Source organism: Penicillium brevicompactum (assembly GCF_028827555.1).
Source record: "Penicillium brevicompactum strain IBT 35665 chromosome Unknown utg000005l_segment0_segment0, whole genome shotgun sequence".
NCBI classification, from domain to species: domain Eukaryota; kingdom Fungi; phylum Ascomycota; class Eurotiomycetes; order Eurotiales; family Aspergillaceae; genus Penicillium; species Penicillium brevicompactum.
The window spans coordinates 65,049-84,360 of NW_026623208.1; the positions used below are offsets into that span (position 1 = coordinate 65,049).

The 19,312-nt window shown below is 50.1% G+C and overlaps 5 protein-coding genes across 5 annotated transcripts; 2 read left to right on the forward strand and 3 right to left on the reverse strand.

The window, feature by feature from the left end:
• Positions 1-251: 251 nt before the first annotated feature.
• On the reverse strand, positions 252-2,706 carry N7506_005829 (CP2 transcription factor; the record flags this gene model as incomplete). Its single annotated transcript, XM_056955122.1, has 5 exons — positions 252-565; positions 619-1,811; positions 1,878-2,429; positions 2,488-2,619; positions 2,693-2,706. The coding sequence occupies 5 exons, from the start codon at positions 2,704-2,706 to the stop codon at positions 252-254; spliced, it is 2,205 nt and encodes a 734-aa protein (XP_056809456.1).
• Positions 2,707-7,822: 5,116 nt separating this feature from the next.
• On the reverse strand, positions 7,823-10,339 carry N7506_005830 (zinc metalloproteinase family protein; the record flags this gene model as incomplete). Its single annotated transcript, XM_056955123.1, has 4 exons — positions 7,823-7,919; positions 7,972-9,839; positions 9,936-10,031; positions 10,079-10,339. The coding sequence occupies 4 exons, from the start codon at positions 10,337-10,339 to the stop codon at positions 7,823-7,825; spliced, it is 2,322 nt and encodes a 773-aa protein (XP_056809457.1).
• Positions 10,340-11,484: 1,145 nt separating this feature from the next.
• On the forward strand, positions 11,485-12,696 carry N7506_005831 (uncharacterized protein; the record flags this gene model as incomplete). The annotated part of the gene is made up of 2 exons (XM_056955124.1): positions 11,485-11,544; positions 11,692-12,696. 2 exons carry the CDS (start codon positions 11,485-11,487, stop codon positions 12,694-12,696), a joined length of 1,065 nt encoding a protein of 354 aa, XP_056809458.1.
• A 1,225-nt stretch (positions 12,697-13,921) lies between these two features.
• On the reverse strand, positions 13,922-16,397 carry N7506_005832 (putative DNA ligase I; the record flags this gene model as incomplete). The annotated part of the gene is made up of 2 exons (XM_056955125.1): positions 13,922-15,748; positions 15,828-16,397. 2 exons carry the CDS (start codon positions 16,395-16,397, stop codon positions 13,922-13,924), a joined length of 2,397 nt encoding a protein of 798 aa, XP_056809459.1.
• Positions 16,398-16,501: 104 nt separating this feature from the next.
• N7506_005833 (RINT-1 family protein) lies at positions 16,502-19,183 on the forward strand (the record flags this gene model as incomplete). The annotated part of the gene is made up of 5 exons (XM_056955126.1): positions 16,502-16,648; positions 16,710-16,957; positions 17,011-17,316; positions 17,378-17,522; positions 17,579-19,183. 5 exons carry the CDS (start codon positions 16,502-16,504, stop codon positions 19,181-19,183), a joined length of 2,451 nt encoding a protein of 816 aa, XP_056809460.1.
• Between the last annotated feature and the right edge of the window lie 129 nt (positions 19,184-19,312).

Sequence of the window (19,312 nt, forward strand, 5' to 3'; positions counted from 1 at the left end):
AAGAAATGCACATAATATAACAGGGTATCATTGCCAGGAGACTCGTGTATTATCGCCGTGAGCAACTCCCCGTATAAAAGAAAAATTGGAGTCCCAGTCCGATTAATAGCGGAAATAGATTGAAGGTCGGACATCAAGGAGAAGGGGTATGCGGGTTCCATCTCCAGAGCTGTGACCAGTGCCTCTGGATCTGGATGTCAGGGTAAGGATTTTAGGAGATAGAAGGGATTGGTAACCCCATAGAATCTCGTTCAGTAATTTAATTTTAGATCAAGGGAAGGTCCTGACGTGCCGGAGACACTTTCACCAGGGCCAGAGGCCTCACTGATGTCAATGATCATGTCCTGGCCCTCTGGAAGCTCGCGCACCACATTGTCATCGACCGTGATTCGCAAACCCTTTTCGTTTACGCGCATGACATGTGCAACGCAAGATGGGTCGATATCCGAAGACTCGAATATTTGCTTTAACAAATCTCGAACGGTCCGTTCTGAGAGATAGATGGCACGGTAGCATTCTTTGGGATTTTGGTCGATTGTAGGGCAACGAACGTAGAAGCACGCAACTGCACGGATGTCAGAGGACATTTGAGAACCAACATATTCGGACAGGACTTACTTGGTTTGGGTCGCACTTCGACCGGGGGTTGGTATAACTTGTCAATACCAACAGCGTGGAGAAAACCTCGTGGAACCCCTTCAGATGAAGGGTTTCGCTTGATGGTGCTTAAATGTTTCGCTGATCTTGTAGGGAGTGAAGGTGGAGAATTCGAGGAAGAAGTGTTGGTGTTGGCGGGTGACGGTATCATGGACTCTACGGAGTTCATGTCGAATGTATTGTGGCGGCTCATTTTCTCGAATCTGACAGTGTTGCCATCAAGCTTGATCGGGTACAAATCGGGGTCATCGGCTTCTTCGCCGCGCAAGCCAAGGATGCTCACTGGACGAGTGGAGGAAAACATTTCTTGCATCATGGAAAGTTTCGATTGAAGATCATCCTCAAGTGATATCTTCTCTGGTGGACCGTCGTCTGAGCCCATCGACCGAGTCCGTTTGTGGCCGGCAGGCTTCATGGATCGGTCGTTCGACTTGGAAGAAGATGAATTATTGTTCCCACGCTTGCGCTTACCGAAGCCACCGCCCATCTCGGCCTGTGAGATTTGCTGCTTAAGTTTCTCGATTGTCTTCTTGACGTGTGCAATGTCGTTGGAGAGCTTCCGTTCGGCTCCATGATCCCGGAAAAGCTTCACCTTGCAATAAGACATTTCCATCTCGCGGGAAACGCCAGTTTCCTCGCCAGGCGAGATCAGCTCGGTCTTAGCGCACAGTCGAACAGGAATTCCTTTGACACCCTTTGAGTGACTAAAATCGGTGGAAAGGAAGTTGAAACGGACAGGGATATGGCAGTCGGAGATACCGGTTGCTGGATTAGCAGTCCAGGTAACGCAGAAGCCGTCAACAGACATGCTTTCAACTTGGACTTGGCGATGCTTGTGCACGTCACCGCCGCCCTGCAGTGGATCCACATACTCGACCGCTAACAATTTGCCCCCGCGTTGATGGGCTTCGCTGGTGCCTCGTCCTTCTTTCCACAGTTGCCAGCATGTCGATGGCTTGGCTCTTTGTTCTGGCTCTTCAAAAGAGACACGAACACATGTCCTGTACCGGACTGGCTCTTGAGTCCCCATTGGAGGACACGAGTCCAGGACCGAGAGATTGTATGCTTGTCCCTTATTGAGATATGTGATGGGAATTTCTTTTTTGTTCTTCACCATTGCTGTCGGTGCTCGGAGGGAGCTATTAAAGCGGAATCTAAATAAAGATAAATTGGTCAGCCATCAAAATTGAAAGGTTCATGGTGTCGGCAGTTGAACTAACTTATCGCCCTTGGCATAAGACATATCGCCACCACCACTCTCATGGGTTGAGAAGTCGGTTGAGGCGGTGATGTTAGATGCGGTATCAGCGTGCACATCATTAAAAGATGAATTGTCCATGGTATCATCCATGACATCGTATCCCGCATCACGGTGCATAAAAGCGCTCGGGGCGTAGGAGGACTGCTGGGCGTATGGGTTCAATTCGTTCATGGCGTTCAGGAAATGTGGGTTGAAGGGCTCGAAGCCGCTGGCATGCGGATGGTTTGCAGCAGAAACGCCGGAAAGAGAGAGTGGCGTGATCAAGTGCATGCCTGTTGGGGTGTGCAGATCGCCAGCTTGGTTATGGAAGATCGCTCCCATTCCCCCGGAATTCGGTGTGTAAAATCCAGGGTGTTGGTTGGCAAGAGGCATCATGGAATAAGATCCAGGCTCCATCCATGAAGGTGTCAACCCTAATTCGTGCATGTTCCGCGGCGTGCGATCGTTATTGGGGTTCACAGAGAATTTGACGTCGTGACTTTCCATCTTCATATCAGAGTTGTCCGCTTGCCTGTATATGATCTCTAGTGAGAATGTGCGCGCGATTTCGAGACAAATGAGATGCATACCTTTGGATCATCATGGGGTCTCCACCATCGGTTCCGTCGTGCTCTCCGCGGCTGTCCCTTCGGGGGACAATGTCCGAGAAAGCTTGTTGGAACCGAGTGATGAATTCGCCATCAGGCTTCTGCGAGTTTTGGCTATAATCAAGACAGATGTGTAAGCAATCGCATAATCGCAGGAGGCTGTCTCATGTATTCAAGCCCAACTTACCGATTATTGAACATTGGGGGTTATTCGGGGTACGCTTCCTTGACCGAGGGAAACGCACAAGATCGGAGAAGAGGTTAGAAAGGAAATAGAGGACTGCGAATTCGCAGGCAACATCTGATCCACGCTGCACAGATGGGTCAAAGCGATTTGAAGGCCAGTGCCACTGCGAGTAGGATTTCTACGCGTCCTGGTCTCCAGCGAAGTGGATGTGTTGCAAATCGTCCAAATTGGGGGAGTAATTCGACGGTGCCAGCCCTCAAGGTCGCAAATGTCAACACAAATGTAAATGTTTTTCGAAAATCGGTCTAAAGGGCGGAGGTCCTTTGGTGCAGGGGTTTTGTGTTGCACAGTTGGAGACTATTCGTGAAGTGTGGAGGCTAGAAACGGAAGATCGCGGGAGTAGATCGAAGTGTAGGATCACATAGACAGAAAGGGAATCGAGACAATTATAGTAACGGAAGATGTTTCCTTCTTATATCCGGGAAAAGAGAGAGAGAGAGAGAGAGAGAAAGATAATTGGAGAGACGAGGGGTGAAGGAGGGGAGAGACGTATGACGATCGGTCTTAGGAGAGGGGAGAAAATGAAGGAAGAGTCAGGATGGTACGGTCCATAGAGCCTCCAATAATGAAAGATCTATGAAAAATCCCACGAAAATGTCATCCACTGAGCCACAGTACAAGGGGGGAGCCCGGAAGATTAGAGGGAAGAATAGGTCGCCACTTGGGGGGGAACCGATAAGGAAACAGGGGCCACATGGATACGAAGGTAACGAATACTTAACTACTCCGTACAGTGTGATGTGGGCCTTTAGAAAAAAAAAAAGAAAAAAGAAAAAGAAAAAAGGAAAAGAAAAAAAGTTCATAAACACAATACTCAACATTCTGAATGAGAGCTCCCTGTAGCTCAAGTGATTGGTAAAGGGGGAGGAATTATGGGGAAGTTAGATACCTAGCCCACGGAAAGCCGTGCACAGTGGAGAAAAAGAAAAACACGAGAGCGAGATACAATTTCAATACCAATACCATTCTCAACTCCCCGTACTCCATACTCCATACTCGGTATGCTGGATACATTGCTCGGCATTATGGACTACATAATGTACAAACCTGATTTTAGTCTTCAATCAAATGCTGCCCTGGAGAGATGGTTGGTAGCATAAATACATAGTCAACGAATCTTCTTGCAATGATCGAGAATCTCATAACTAATAATTTGACCATACACATCATAGTATGTAAGTTTCATGATACTCAAGGTTAAGAACCTCGGAGGTAAACTCTACTACACACAAAATATACACGGCAGGAAATATATGCATTTGCCACACTCAATACCATGTACTTTGTACTCCAGGCATCATCATATGCATGTGCTTTACATCAATGTGGAACTGCCAACGGCCTCTTAAACTTGAAGGTTATTCGGACCTGGGCAATCACAGCCACATCGTTCACGTCCGGATCATGGACTTACACATATGTACCGCTACATGGCATACATGTAGAAATGTGTTGCTTGTGGCGCTCTTTAAATTTGGAAACTATTTTCACATCGTCATCGATCAAAGATCATCACAAGTTGTGAATTCAAAGTGTGGTGTGCAATCCATGTATACTGTGTCCCTTTTCAGATGGTCGCACATAATTGTGGTCCGGTCGTCCACCTGGGCAGCCTTCTCAACATTCGGTCCTCGGGATAGGGCTGCCTGGCTAATCATTAGATCTTCCACTTGAGATTGATTGATGGAATATGACCATCACCTGGGCTCATCACTTCTCTACAAGCACATATTTAAAGTTTAGGTTGCGCATGATATCACAACTAGACCCGAAGCTATCATTTGTACTACAGGGATATGCATATACAAGTACCTAGATATAGATGAGTGCCGATGGTATGTATAACATCCACTGTGACCTCGGTAGTAGGCAAATATACATACGATACACATGGCTCTGGGGGCAATACTTACAGTGTAGTACATAGATATTGGATCCATTGTCATCACATCCATATCTCCATTGGATGGTTGAATAAGCTCAATGGGCCATTTTCGTTTTAACGACTACTTCGGAGGAAACTATTTAGGAGCACTGTATTTACTCCGTACCTGATCTCACGTTACGTTCTAGTATAGTACAGTATGAATAACAGCCTCATACCAAACGCCAAATAAAAGCTAGCCAGCACAGTTCATTGCTGGGTGAGTTTCCGCCAATCATGTGGAGGTATTGGTGCTCGGATGCTCGGGATGGGCACGTGCCATGTGCCAGATTACATTACTGTACCGTAATATTGTTAATGACATACGCAGTGTATCTCGGTGGCACCCTGTCCGCTCTGTGTAGTTGGTGTTATCTTTTAACATGTTCCCTGGGTACAGAATAGTAAAAGCAATATGGTTTGATGACTGACATGTCCTGCTTAGTGTCGATTTCCGAGAGGGAGGTGAAGACAAGTTCACTCTGCAGGAAATGAATAGAACTTGAATACGTAGTACTCCATACTCCATACCCTTTAAAGAAAGGTGTCCGGAAGACTCATCTCGACAGCCTAAAACTTGAACATGGTCAAGAGTCGAACTGAAAGCTACAGGAGACCTATGTATATTTGGTGAAAAAGAAATCTAAAATTTAGGTCTAAAGTAATGAGTGCTTGAGGTGATGAAAGAGTCGCTTGGAGCCCCAGGAACGAATATACAGAAACGCCGAAGGGCTGGACGACTGGAGCCGATATCACATTGCACAAGTCAATGTGTAACAAATCCCCTGTAAATATTGGTTATTGGCTATTGGTTATTGTAGGGTACTCGCGCTGGAATACGTGATCAAAGGTCAGATTAAGAATGATATGATGTCACTCGTTTCTTTTTGCGCCGTGGGTAGCGCCACTCCGTCATAAGCAAACGTTTTCGGTGGCATGACAGGGGTCAACAAGTGGCCACCAGTCGGATTGAAAAGAAGACATCCACATTGGAAATTGAGATCGAAACTTCGGTGCGACTGATCTGCCATGAACAAATTGTACAGTACTGTTCTGCCACTATTTACCGTGTGCTTGTACGAGTGATCGTATAGCGATCGATCGATCGAAGATTGAACTACATACATACATTGCTGTGTAAGCCATGTCATTGGGTTCCAAGGTTCACAGGCTCTGACCAAGAGCCACAAGTCTATGAGTATACAACAATATGTACAATGCTGTATGTACAATCCCGGGAGCCACCGCTGTGAAGAGTGGACAGCAAAAATCTCTGTATAGCTACAATGTATACTGTATACATACTGGGCAGAGTTTTTGTCCATCTACGTAAATACAATGTCCCCGAGCGTGTAGCGTGTAGCAGTCGGTTAGCCCCGAATCTACGGAGTAAGCTACGGAGGACATCCATTTGTACTCCGTACACCGTACTTGTGATAATACGCGATCGGCCTTTTGTGGCTTGCATGGATACCTGAGAACAGGGGTTTTGCCATGGTACACTATCAAACAGCCGCCGAGGTGGAAGGCAAAGAAGTGGCAGCTTACGCACTTTGCATGAGCCACAAGCAGATCACCCAATCTACCCTCTGTAAAGAGCGCGATGTCCCGTCTTACCCTACTTCAGTGCGAATCAAAAGTATTGCGGGGTGGAACGGGTGGAACTGTCTGAGATCCTCAACAGCGAATGGCATTGAATATGTGAAAAAGGAGTGGCAAAAACTACACACACGCCAATTCACCCAGGGAGCTTGAGCTGGTCCGCGGGATAGACAGTCGAATACTCCTTATATGTATCAGACCGTTTAATTCCCCACGAAGTATCCACGTTGGGCCAAGAGCCACAGCCTTTACACAAATACATATATCTGTACTCCGTACGGAGTACTGTACGGAGCAATATGTAGATACTGTATGCGTCGTACCCACATTCTCCCTGATCGACTTCGCACTATTGGCTGGGCCATTTATCCGCTTGACGAGATGCTAGCCTGTTCCGGAACAGTGAAAGGAAAAATAAAAAGATCATTTTGCCAGAGCCCGAGACAAATCCGCATTGGTTCTATATGGAATCTATGACCTCACGATTATATTGGTCAGGAAAAATTTTCCCACGTCGCCCTTTCTTTCAGGAAGCTTTAAGCCAATTAGTCAACACTTTGTAGCATCGGCTGCCTTTTCCGTACAAGCAAACAGAGCCAGACCTTGGGATGCGAGTGTGCCAAGGCCACCCCGTAGTCCGTCCATTTGGTCTGTGTTTTCAGCCTTATATCTTAAAACGTTGTCTGTGGCTGAAGCCCCAGGTACTTTTGTACGACCCGTCATCGATGAAATCACCATATACTCCGTACTACCTGCGCACCGCGTACGGACTGTATGCAAACACCATGACCGTGGGAAGAAACGGTTGACCAATACTCGCTACCTTCGACTGGCAACCTTGGAATGGTGTGGACCACATGGGCCCAATTGAGGTTGATGTTATTGTACTTGCTTACGTTTCTTAGGGCAAGTGTAGCGACCGTATTCAGCTTGAATGTCTCTACGTCGAGATACCAGAGGTAAATTTGATGTCTTGCGCTTCGATTGTTGAGTATTGAGATACTTCGATAAGACTTCTCTCCGATCATGGAAGCCGTAGGAATGATTCCTTTGCAAGATGACTTCGACATGTGACCTCGACATGCCCATATATTCCCTCGCCTGAATGTGATTTCCTCTGGGATCTATGTCAACCGGGTCTGTATCCCCAAGAACCACCAGAAGAAAATGCAACCTGGACACCCAAAACACCATTTGAAATGACAACAAACAAACGGAAGAAAGCGTAAAGAAAGATGTAACTATAGACACGTAAAAGCCCTGTCAGGTCACCGCGTAAGTTGTGGCTAATGACCCGTTCTGTAGTTGGGCATGCAACTCCCTGTGACGGGGATGTAAAGGAAAATGTCGGCAACAGGAGCCAAAGGCCCCGGTGCGTGGGAAGGAAAGTGAGACAGACATCCCATGATGTCCGGGCCAGGAGACCGTGCCATGCCTTCACTAGCAATTGCGTGGATCCATGGCATGGAAATGAAGCTGATGGGCTCCGAGGTTCGAATGATTAGAATGCGTAAAAGGCAATGATAAAGGAGCAAGCTCTTGCTTCAGTGTTGAATGATTAATGAAAACCCGTCCACCCATGATGCAGAGGAGCCAGCAATTCCAGCGATCTTGTAGCCTAAAGGCGGGATCAAAGTGTGACTAGTATCATATAGTTAGCATGTATCTGAGTGGCGGAGCGGACACTGCATACCCTGAGCCACCAGAGGCGTTTCCATAGATCCCTGATTTCCTCCCCAGGCTGGTAAGAATTTCAATGCCATCAATCCATTGACCAGCCCGGACATAGAAGCCGAGAAGTATTTCACCACGTCGAGTGTCGAGAATGAAGTCATCTCCACCGGGTTTCCCTCCTCGCTTGCCGAACAGCTGTGTAGTGGCATCTTCATAGCAGAACTCCAGGCCGTCTAGGGCAGAGCCGTGGTAGACCTTAATTGATGTCAAGAGCTTCGTTTTGATGAAAGCACTCTCCAGCAAGAGTTGCTCTGGCTCGCTGCCTTCCATTGCTGAGTGCCCAAGTCGACCACTCTTGTACCCAGACTGGCTCTTCGGCAGCTTGACGAGCGAGTTCTTTGATTTCAGCTCACTGATGTTCTCGACGGTGTAGCTGCCCAATGATCCAGAGACAACCACCACCTTGATGTTCTTCTTCTTTTCTTTCTCGGTGCCGTACACACGCTGGCGGAGCTCAGTCTCGGTCACAGTGACTTGCCGCGGGAGCCCATTGGGGCTGGACTCGGTGTTGAGATATTCAATGGATTTGTGACAGAAGGTATCGCCTTCGGCATACAGTTCCATGAAAGCGATCCCAGATGTGGCAGTAAACAGGATCTTCCCACTCTCCACAGGCCAGACTTGGACACTGTCATCCGAATGAGGGGAGGCGTCGGTGGGAAGTTTGAAGCATGGGTGGAAACGGAATCTGAGGGCATCCAAACGGTGCCACCCACATTCATCGTTGGGCAAACACACTTTCAACCCCTGTGCCTTGGTACGTGTAGAGAAGGGCTCTTTGGTCAGGAATGTTCGATTCAGCTGAACGTAGTCGCGAAGCATGACTCCCGATTCCTGGTGCGGGCATCCGAAAAGGTGACCAACCTCATGCAGGTGAGCCCCGATACCTAGATTGGCCGACTCCCAGTTAGAACCTGCTTCGCCGCAGTCGTTGGCGACGTGATTCGTGTCCGTTCGGGTACAGTCAGTGAATGCATCGACAATTTCCTCCAAGCAGGATGGGTAACTTTGGAGACAGTGAGATCCAAACATCGCCATCTTGATATCGTCGTCGGCGGAGCCCAACGCAGCGTGGCCTGTCACCATTTGCGACTCCGTGTCCCAGTGCGAATCAAGGAGAAGAACAGAGACGTATTGCTTCTGACCGGGCTGCGGCTGGAAGTGGTTCCGCACGGCTTCCTTGGCGATATTGAACAGCTCATCCTTCTTTTCAGCCTTGTCGTTTTGCTGAGCAATGTTGAGGTCGCGGAGTTCGGCCACGGTCTTATCTGAGCGCACCACGTGGATCTTGGCTTCGTTGCGCATCTGCGCCTGTGTCAGGTCCCGGCGACTCAAACTCCCCGATTGCCATTCCTCCTCGAATCGGAAGCAGCGCCGCCCGAAGTTGTTGCGGTACATTTGCTCGCCGGTGAAGGCTTGCCACAGGTAGGCTGCCATTCGATACTTCCGAATGGCTGTTTCCAAGTTGTTCCCCTCGCGCTCTGCCCTCTCCGGTACTGCATCGTACGTGCCATCGGAGTCCTTCCCGAGTAGGACCACCAGCTGCAAAGGTGGGGTGTTGACCAACGGCAGGTAGTTGATGCATATCCAGGCTGAGTGGATGGCCGGGTGGGCGCTGCCAGTGGACAGTTTGGGGGAGACGAAGTCGAAGCGCAGGCGATTAGGACCGGGGACTAAATGGACGAGGGCTTTGAAATGGGACGCGGTGACGGGCCAGCCGAGCGACGGGAAATTATCTTGGTGGTGGTAGACGGTGACATTTCCGTCCAGCGGATGTTGTCGCGGGTCGCCAATCTGGCCATAAACGAGGAGGACTTTCTGGTTGACCTGTCATCTGGTTAGCACGTGGGTGTTTGAAGCGGCCAAACTGGCTCCCTCTCTCTTCCCCCTCCTTTACTTCCATGCGCGCGTCTGAGTACGTACCCATGAATTATCAGATACGGACACAATTCTCGGGGCGTAAGGCGAGACGGAAGGCTGTGACCGATAGACACCATTGACCGATGAGGCGCTGCTGCCCTGTTTCCACCGTCAGCTCTGGACCCTCACGAGGCATGACGACATACAATGATACTGTTCCGCTGAGAGTTGGCCAAGGGCGGTCGCTGAGGGGCCAATGTTGTACTGGTGGTACTTGCACTTTCAGATTCGTTGAGGGCTGGGAGACTGGGGGTTGAGAGGGTGGGCTTGATGGAGGAAGGTGGAGTGATGGAGCTGGAGGTGTCGATCGTAGAGGATGATTTGCCGGAGACCTCCTCCACGCTATGTGAGGGATTCTTTGCGAAATTGGCCTTGGAACGGCGCCGTAGCTGTTTGAAGAAGGGCATGATATGGGGTAGAGAGAGAGAAGGACCCTCTCTGAGGTGAGAAGGGAAAAAGAGAGAGATAGGCAGCGGTTAAGCCCCGCCAGATATCCAGGGGAAAAATCCAAATAGTTTCAGCTGAAAGGGGCGAAAAATAGTGTGCTAATGTGCTATGTTAATCTGTTAATCTGTTAATTTGCCTGTTAGCCTGCTAGTCTGCTAGTCTGCTAGTCTGCTCTATACTTAGAATTTTTAGAGTCTTACGTAGACCTGACTTTTCCAAGGTTCTAACTTGTCCTCCGTATGCTACTATGCTACTATATCCGGCGCACTGCTGTAGGCTGTGACTGTAAATCTCTGATTCTACTGAATTGTCCACTTTTGACCAGGTCAGAATACAGATGCTATTCAGAACACTCACTACTCCGTACTTAGTACAGATTACAGAGTACAGAGAGCACGGAGTGAGGATCTGGACAGAATAGCTTATCAGGCTTCGACGTAGGTGGCTCACCTGCAGCTCATTTCATTCTCTCTCTTTTCCTTTTTTTCTTCTTTCGCTGTTCCCGGCCAATGTCGCAGATTAAGCGTCTCGGTTAAACCAGCTTTCCAACATTCCCACATTCCAAGTGGATCGGAATCCTGCATGTCTGATTGTTTCTATGGAGATCCCGGATTCTGCAAAACGAAAACACTTTACTCCTACTCCCTACGGAGTACAAGTACTGCTCATCTACACTTGGTACGGGGTATAGTGAATTATCTCTGTCTTAGCCTCATACTTCTCCCGTTCAATACAATAACCATGCATCTTCAGGGCTACTCTTCAATTTCAAGGTTCTCTTTCTTTCGCACTATCCTACTGTCCGTACGGAGTACTGCAGGTACAGAGTTACAGAGGTACAATCAGGACAACGTGGACAAACGCAGAAGTATAGACGTAAAAGTACCCAGTATACAAACTATAGAATTCATGTAAAATGTAAATATCCAGTAGTCACAGATTAAATCGTAAAATCGCCTGAGAACCCACATCGTTGTGAAGTCCCGGTCCAAGGGTTTTCTCCAGACGTTCGGATCTTCGATCTTTCGGCTCCCGTCAACCTTTTGGTCTTCTCACCCTTGCGACTCCTCCACCTTCGACCTCCTTTCCTCTTCATTTGGGCACAATGACTCTCTCTCAGCCAGGGTCCGCAGAGAAACCCATTCGGAAAATTGACATTGCTCAGGTACGAAATGAGAGAAAAACTAAAATCCAAAATCCAAAATGCTTCCCTTTCAGCCAAGACTTCGTCTTATGCCCTGTTCACCTGCTTCCTGATGTTCCTGCGATTCCTGTTGGTGATGTGTACTGACCCTGGACCCTCTCCTTCTAGGTTTCCCTCAGTCTGCAAGATCGATTGGGCCTCGCCAAACTCAAGTATCAGCATGGTCGACTACATGGCCTGAACCTGAACCAGCAGGAGGGCAAGGCTACCCTCGACGACAAGCCCTCCGATTCCTCCTCCGAGTTCTCGCGCAGCCGCTGCGAGACCCCCTTCACCTCCCCTCCCCTCCGGGCCTCCACCTACTCCAAGGAGCTTCCTCGATCCGCCCGCAATAAACATGCAGCCACCTTCAACTCGCGAGTCATGCAGCCCATGCTCTCTGCGAGTCGCAAGCGCCTTCGTTCGGATTCCGACTCGGAGCGTCCCGCCAAGGCTGCCCGGACCTCATGGAAGAGTTCTTACCGGCTGCCCGAATCCTCGCCCGGCATGAACAGGCACCACACCAATCGACGCACCCAGGCATCCTTCATGTCGGAGGCCACCATCCCGGAACTCTCATCCCCTGTCTACCACAGACGGTCTGAAGAAATCGATCCCGACCTCCCACTGCACAGCTTCCAGAACGTGAGCTCCATGGTGGGCTCCTCCCCTCCCCGGACCCCTCCTCCCAAACACATGCGCCTGCCCCAGCAGGGCCAACCCCAAACGAATGAAGACGGGGCCGATCTGCTGTTGTACCTGGCCAACTCCCCTACCCCTGCTCGAGTAGCAAGGGGTCACGGAAATATCGCCTTCCCACCTTCCACTCCGCCCAGCCAGCATGCCGTGCTGCCGGGCATGACTCCCACCCTCGGCGGGGGCATGTTTGCCAACATGAGCACTCCCAACCAGCAATTCAACTTCGCCGATTTCGTGAACGTGACCCCCAGTCCCGCGCAGCCGGCCTGGGGTGGTCGCACCCCGGGTAATCCCACCCGCACTCCACTTGCCAACACCGAGGCCAGGAAGCGTTTGAACTTCGATGCATTGGTCCCTCCAGGCTCCTCCAACACTCGACTCCGTGGCAAGGAAGCCGGGCTAGCCCTACAGCTTGGTGGTGAGCTACGCCCTTGAGATCGATCATCTCCCCCCTCTTCTTCTCTTCTCTGTTTATCTTTGCCCCTACCTCCCTCTTAAATCCCTGTTCACGAATCCCTTATGATCTTCATATGTACACAATGTGTCCATCCCCTATGTAATTTGCTCATCTCCGGACTGTTTGTTTTATCACGAGCACCCATTCAGTCGGACTGCATTTCCAGGCGTTGTTTTTTTGTTCACCCCTTGCTGCCAAGGTACTGCATTCACTTCTATTTCCCGATCCAATTTTTCACCCCGTCTGCTCATTCCCTTTCATTCTCCCTGCGTGGAAACTCCATTGCACTACATTGCACTGTCAATTTTCATTGCTTTCTACCATATCTTGCTTATGATCCCTTAAACACTGGATGCATGAATGAATTTACTTTTCTTTTTTGTCATCTTTTTGCCGCTTGTTCGAACCCATTCCTAGTTCATCACTAGAAGGTTTTGAGGTCTAGGAATGTGCTAGGTTGTAAATCTGATTTCAATCGAAGTCTTTTCCTCTGCCCACATGAAGGGCTCACTACATTGTGGCTTCTTGGCTTCCAAGGTCCAGGTTGGGGAAATTTTGGACTATTCTCCGGCTCAGTGATCTCGATGGTACCTTGAAGGTTCCAGCCCTGGAGGAACTCGGGACTCAGGCCTCATAGGTTTCAAAAGGTTTATTAAAATTTCAAATATTGTCTCTTTAACCTTGGAAGGCATGGATGGATATATATCCACCGGCTCGGAGGTGGAGCCTTGGAAGATTAGATGCATATTCGGCAGCCCTGCCCAGGTGAGACACAGGTAGCTCTACTCCGTACTCCATATTCAATTTTACACTTCCACTCCCAAGCCCCAGTCCTCCGAATCCTTGCATTTTGTATTTATTCTATTACCTTGACGCGGTGTTTCAATCTGCTCCAATATGACGCGCTTTTCGCGTCGCCCAATGCGGTCGCGTGCTGTTCGCGTCACTTTCGCGTTGCAGATCCAGCCGAATGAGCCAATCAGAAGGCCCCAAGGCCAATGTCAGCCTACGTCATCAATCTCAGCCCTGTCCCCAATGCCTTCTACCCATCTGCCAGCACGATTCAGTCTTCAAGGATAAGGTATATCTACTATATCCAGGGATATCCCGGCTGCTTAAGAGATAGGTACTTGAGCTGCTATTTCAAAGCCAAGCTTGGAACCCTGGAAGCCACCTGCATTATGAGAGTTGACCTCGGGGTCGCTATTCCTGCTCATCTGCTTCAGCCTTTCCGTCCTCGACACCGGCGCGTTCCATCTGTTTTCGCCATAACAGCGCCAGGTAATCTGACGCCGTAGCTTCGTCGATTGATTTATCCTCGCGGATCTTCAAGAAACGTGGAAATCGCAGACTCAGCCCGCGTTCTTCACTGACCAACCCTATAGCAGCGGGATACGTTGGACTGAGCGTGATGTCTGCAAAGGCCATCTCCCACACCTCCTGCGGTTCGAACCACACGTCCGGTGATCCGTGGTACTCCACGTAGCTGGGACGAGAGATCACGTTGGTACTGCCTGCTGCGTACTTATCTTTATTGCTCTGGTAGAATTTGTCCGTGAAGCCCGACATGCACTTGGTGACGGCTTCCAGGCTTCCAGTCTCTGGATTGCGGACCGCTAGCAGGATAGGCGACCACCACTTGGCCTTGCGGCCCTGGCCGTGCCAACCCGCAACTGGAATCAGGTCAAGGGTCTCGGAAGATGTGCTGTAGTCCTTTTTCACCTTAAGCCACGACTCAAGACGCTTATCCGGCTCGTAAGTCGATAGGAGCGCTTTGCGCCTCGTCCCTTTTTCCTTCGGTTTTTGGTTGGGTTTTTCCTTCATTTCAAGAGGAGTGCCCTCGTTTGCATCCCCCCAGTCTGTGTTGCGTGATTGACTATCGTCCTTGCCCTCATTGTCCAGCACCTTGACCATGATACCTTCGCATTTGACATCGGTGGCAGACTTGAAAAACTCAAGCACAGTCTCAGAATCAGCTGACGTCGCATCTATACTCTTCGCCCAAGTGAAGTGTCTGGGAATCTCCACAAAGAGACTGCGGAGTAGCTCACGGCGTTCTCGAAAAGGTCGGTCCAGCAAAGGTTCCCCATTGAGATACATGAGGTCAAAGGCAAAAAGACACACGTTGACTTTGATCTCCCCTATCTCCACGTTCTTCTTCGCGCGATTGGTCAAAGTTTGGAATGGCTGCAAGTCGCCATTGTCGCGATCCACAGCAACCACTTCTCCCTCCAAGATAAAGCTGGACACGCTTTCACCTCGAATCTGTGGAACAAGCGATACGAGATCCGGGTACTTCTCCGTCATCGTTTCAAGGTGGCGTGAGAAGATGCTAACTTTCCCTTTCTCGTCGCAGTGGACTTGCGCCCGCTGCCCATCGTACTTGTACTCACAGCTGAATGTCCTTCCTTGGAGCTTGGTCAACATATCAGATAAATCGCGTGTGATGCTCCCCAGCATCGGCCTTAATGGGATGTGCAGGGTTAGACCGCATCTGACCAACAGTTCCTCCGCTGGGCCGGTGTCCAATAGACACGGGACAAGATCGTTATAGTCCGGGTGTCGAGCATATGACGCCTTCACTAGTTCCTCCGCATTGTTGTAAATCTCAGCAAGTTCCTCCTTCTTCAGTCGGGCTAATTCATGTCGCGGTCGGACATCGAAGTTCCCACCCGTAGGCTTGGAGTAGAGAACCGCTCGTGCGAGGGCAATGAGCATGGTTGTTTTCACAGCGCCAATTCGCAGGTTTTGCACCAATGTACGGACAATATACCGACTCTCTTCAGCACCCCGTGCATCTTGCAAAAGCTTCTCGACGATTCTCTGCTTGGCTTCCTGACTGCCTGTTCCTTTGCTTGTAGCAATTTTCGTCAGTGACTGGTAAACACCCTTGATCTTCAAGGGTTTTGGCTTGACCAATGTGAAGGACTGGCGCTTTTTGGCCTCAAAGGCAACATCTCCAGCATCGCCGTGTTTATTATAGAGCATCTTCAGCCCTGCATTATCAAGACCGTAGATCTTTTTCAGCGCCTTCGAGATGGAAGAACCCCCCCAGTCCGAGCTCCAGCTCATCGTAGGGTGGCGATATGGAATTGGTTGCCAGCCACACCGCAGGTAGGACACTCGAAGGATCTGCCTCAATCAAGATTCGAAGAAAGTTGACCAATGTATCGACGATCTTGATTCGACTCGTCGTCGCGTTGGCTAGGACGAATGCTCTGGTCAAGAGGGCGTACGAAGCGTCCCCACCCTGGGTGACCCAGTGGGACTTCAATTCGGCTGCCCAGTGACTTGCATCAAAAACTTGCGGGCTTTGGTCTAAAGGAATAACGAGAGATATGGTATCATCTGTACCGGAAGCTGATTGAAGCGATAGAGTGTTCTTTGACGTCACCGGAGCTGGCGGTGCATCGGACTGTATGGGTATAGATGGAGGTGAATTGGTATCTTGATCTGTTGGTGTATCCTGAGCAGCAGCACTGGTTGTTTCTTGCTCATTCCACTCGGCTTGCAGCTTGCGCGCGAGAGCTTCGTCTGAGAGAGTCTGTTCGGTGACGTCGGGCTCTTTTGTACAAGACTGATTGGTGGCTTGTCCCTGGAAAAATGATTTAATGCTGCGTGCTGGTGGCGGCGAAGAATTGGCGCCATTTATCTTGCGCTTTTTAGCTGGACTAGACATTATTTGAGGTGTGAAGTTGTAAGGATCGCTTGGCCACCGGAAGGACAGAGGGCGGAGATCAACGCGACACCTGACGCTTCCGCAGCAAGTTTCCTCCTCCAACAATGGCCCCCGTCACGGCTTTGTCTTCGCATGAGCGAACTCGGGTCGAAGATTATTTGAACGATAAGATCCAGGTTTCTGCCGATCTCGAAAGCCTGGATTCGCTGCTGTCTAGCCTTCGCGCCCAACAGGAGCTTCAGCGGAAGCAGGTACCACCCCCCGCAGCCCCCCAGTCTGGTGTCTCCCCACGCTCATCCACAACGTTCGCAGCTATCGGAAGCCGGAGAAGCACTATCGAATGCCACGAAAGCCTCTCGTGAACATGCCGAGGCCACTCGAAAGCAAGCCGAGGCGTTCGCCGCGGAGCAAGACGACATAGATCGACGGCTCAAGGCCATCACACAATCCGAAACCAGCGATGAGGCGGCGCGTAGTCTTGAGAAGAGCATGGAGAAGCTCCATCGACTGGAAGTATCCAAAGGATATGTGGAACTACTCAAGGAAGCCGAGCAGTTGAGGTAATGTCACAAGCGGCGGTCGCGCGAGCCTGAAGACTAAGACCATGATACAGCAAGCAAGCATTAGACAGCATTGCCTCCGAACCACGCGCCGCTTTGGGCCCATACTCCCGCCTACGGAAGATTGTTGGCTTGTTGAAAAGCGCCCAACCCGCTGCTGAAGGAGCGGCTCCTCACCTAGTTGACTACACGGACAAACTGGCTTCTGCGCTGAGACAACAGATGAAGAAGTACTTCGGGGACCGGCTACAGAAAACACTACAGGAGCTAAAGTGGCCCACACGAGAATTGAACGTCACCGATCAGCTCCTATCTCGCTGGAGGCAAGATGTTGAATTGCTGCTCGACCTGCAAACACCGTATGACCGTTCTCAGAGCCCCAACAGAATTGCTGAAACATACTAACCTTATTTTCGCCAGTGAGCTACAAAGTCGAGATGCGAGCGCATCCGATGTGAACCTCCAGCCGCCTGTTCTGTTCCCTTTAGAGGTCATGGTACATCATTTGGATCTGCGATTCCAATATCATTTCAGTGGCGATAAGCCGACAAACCGACTTGACAAGGTATATTGGCTCTTCCACAACCAGTCCTTGGCCCACAATTCTAACTTGACTATCAGCCTGAATATTTCCTTGCGCATATAATGGACCTCATTAACCAACACGGTGACTTTGTCACATCGCATCTGCAGCCGGTATTCGATGAAAGAGCACAGGTGGTTGGACCAAGCCTAGAATGGAACTTTTACAACGCCTCGCATAGCTTCATCACCGCACTGCTTCCTATGTTGACCCGGAAGATCAGTCTGTTTCTTCCGCAAATCTCAACATATCCCCAGTTGCTCAGTCATTTCATCCACGAACTGATGAAATTTGATAATGAGATTCGAGACACGTGGAGCTATATGCCAGATCCGTACGCGGCGGATAATTGGAAAGGCATGACCTGGGATGTGTTAACCAAACAAGGCTGGTATGATCGGTGGCTGCAGGTTGAGAAAGACTTTGCGTTGGTACGATACAAAGACATCATCGATACAGCTGACAGTGGAGAAATTGACTACGATGGCATGGAGCCCATTGCATCAAAGCCTACCAAGGCTGCTATTCGTGTGAACGATCTCCTCGAAACGATCACGGAGCGCTACCAACCTCTGTCGTCTTTCAGTCAGAAGCTACGCTTCCTCATTGACATTCAAATCACAATCTTCGATCAATTCCACGAACGTCTCTCTTCAGCATTGGAGGCCTACCTTGCCATGACATCGACGATTGGACGCACTGTGCAGGGAGCCGACGGACAGGCCAGCGTGGAAGGCGTAGCTGGCCTGGAACGGCTTTGCAGAGTCTTTGGAAGCGCGGAATACCTCGAACGGAAGATGGAGGATTGGAGCAATGATGTATTCTTTGTGGAGCTCTGGTCTGAGCTCCAAGATCGCGTCCGGCAAAACCAAGACAGTGGACGCAACGTGGCTGGCACCATGTCTGTCGCGGAGGTAGCTTCGCGCACCTCCGCCGCTGTCGCCAACAACGGCACCCATATCGAAACCTCGTCTGACGGCGCTCTCTTTGACGAGACGGCGTCCGCCTACCGCCGTCTTCGACTCCGCTCAGAAAGTATCATCACATCAACCTTGTCCGCGAACATAACAGCCGCCCTGAGACCCTATTCTCGAGTTTCCACCTGGGCAACGATATCGACACCCTCTTCCGCAGCGACCGGATCTCCCCTTTCGCCTACCTCTGATCTAGCCCCTGGAATGCGGGCTTTATCCACGCAGCTATCTTTCCTCTCTCGTGCACTAGGAACTGCTCCTCTACGAAGAGTTTCCCGCCAGCTTTTGCTGTCCATCCAATCCTACATTTGGGATAACGTGTTGGCCAAACACACATTCTCTGCGACCGGAGCGGCACAACTTGCCAGCGATGTTGAGCATCTCTGCAGTGTGGTAGACTCCGCTACGGGCGCCTCGCAAAGTGCAGGTGTTGCAATGCAAACCCTGAAAAAGTTAAACGAGGGCCTGCGTCTTCTTTGTTTACCAGCGGCTGACAGCGGAGACACGTCCACGGAAAAAGATGACATGCCCAGGCTGTGGGATGTAGAAAATAGGTTGTTCATGGACAATGAAAGCGCACGAGGCGTACTGGCGGAACTGGAGATCGAGACGTTGTCAGAAGCCGAGGCTCGCTCTGTGTTGGAACGGAGAGCGGAGGTCGGCAATTGACAGCTTTTGATCTCTGATTATGAGCTTGGAAGTCTTGTCCGATCTTTGCAATGATCATGGCAGTCTATACACGAGGAACTGTAGAAACCTTCTTAGGCAGTGCCATAGATAAGTTCCTATAACTGTGCC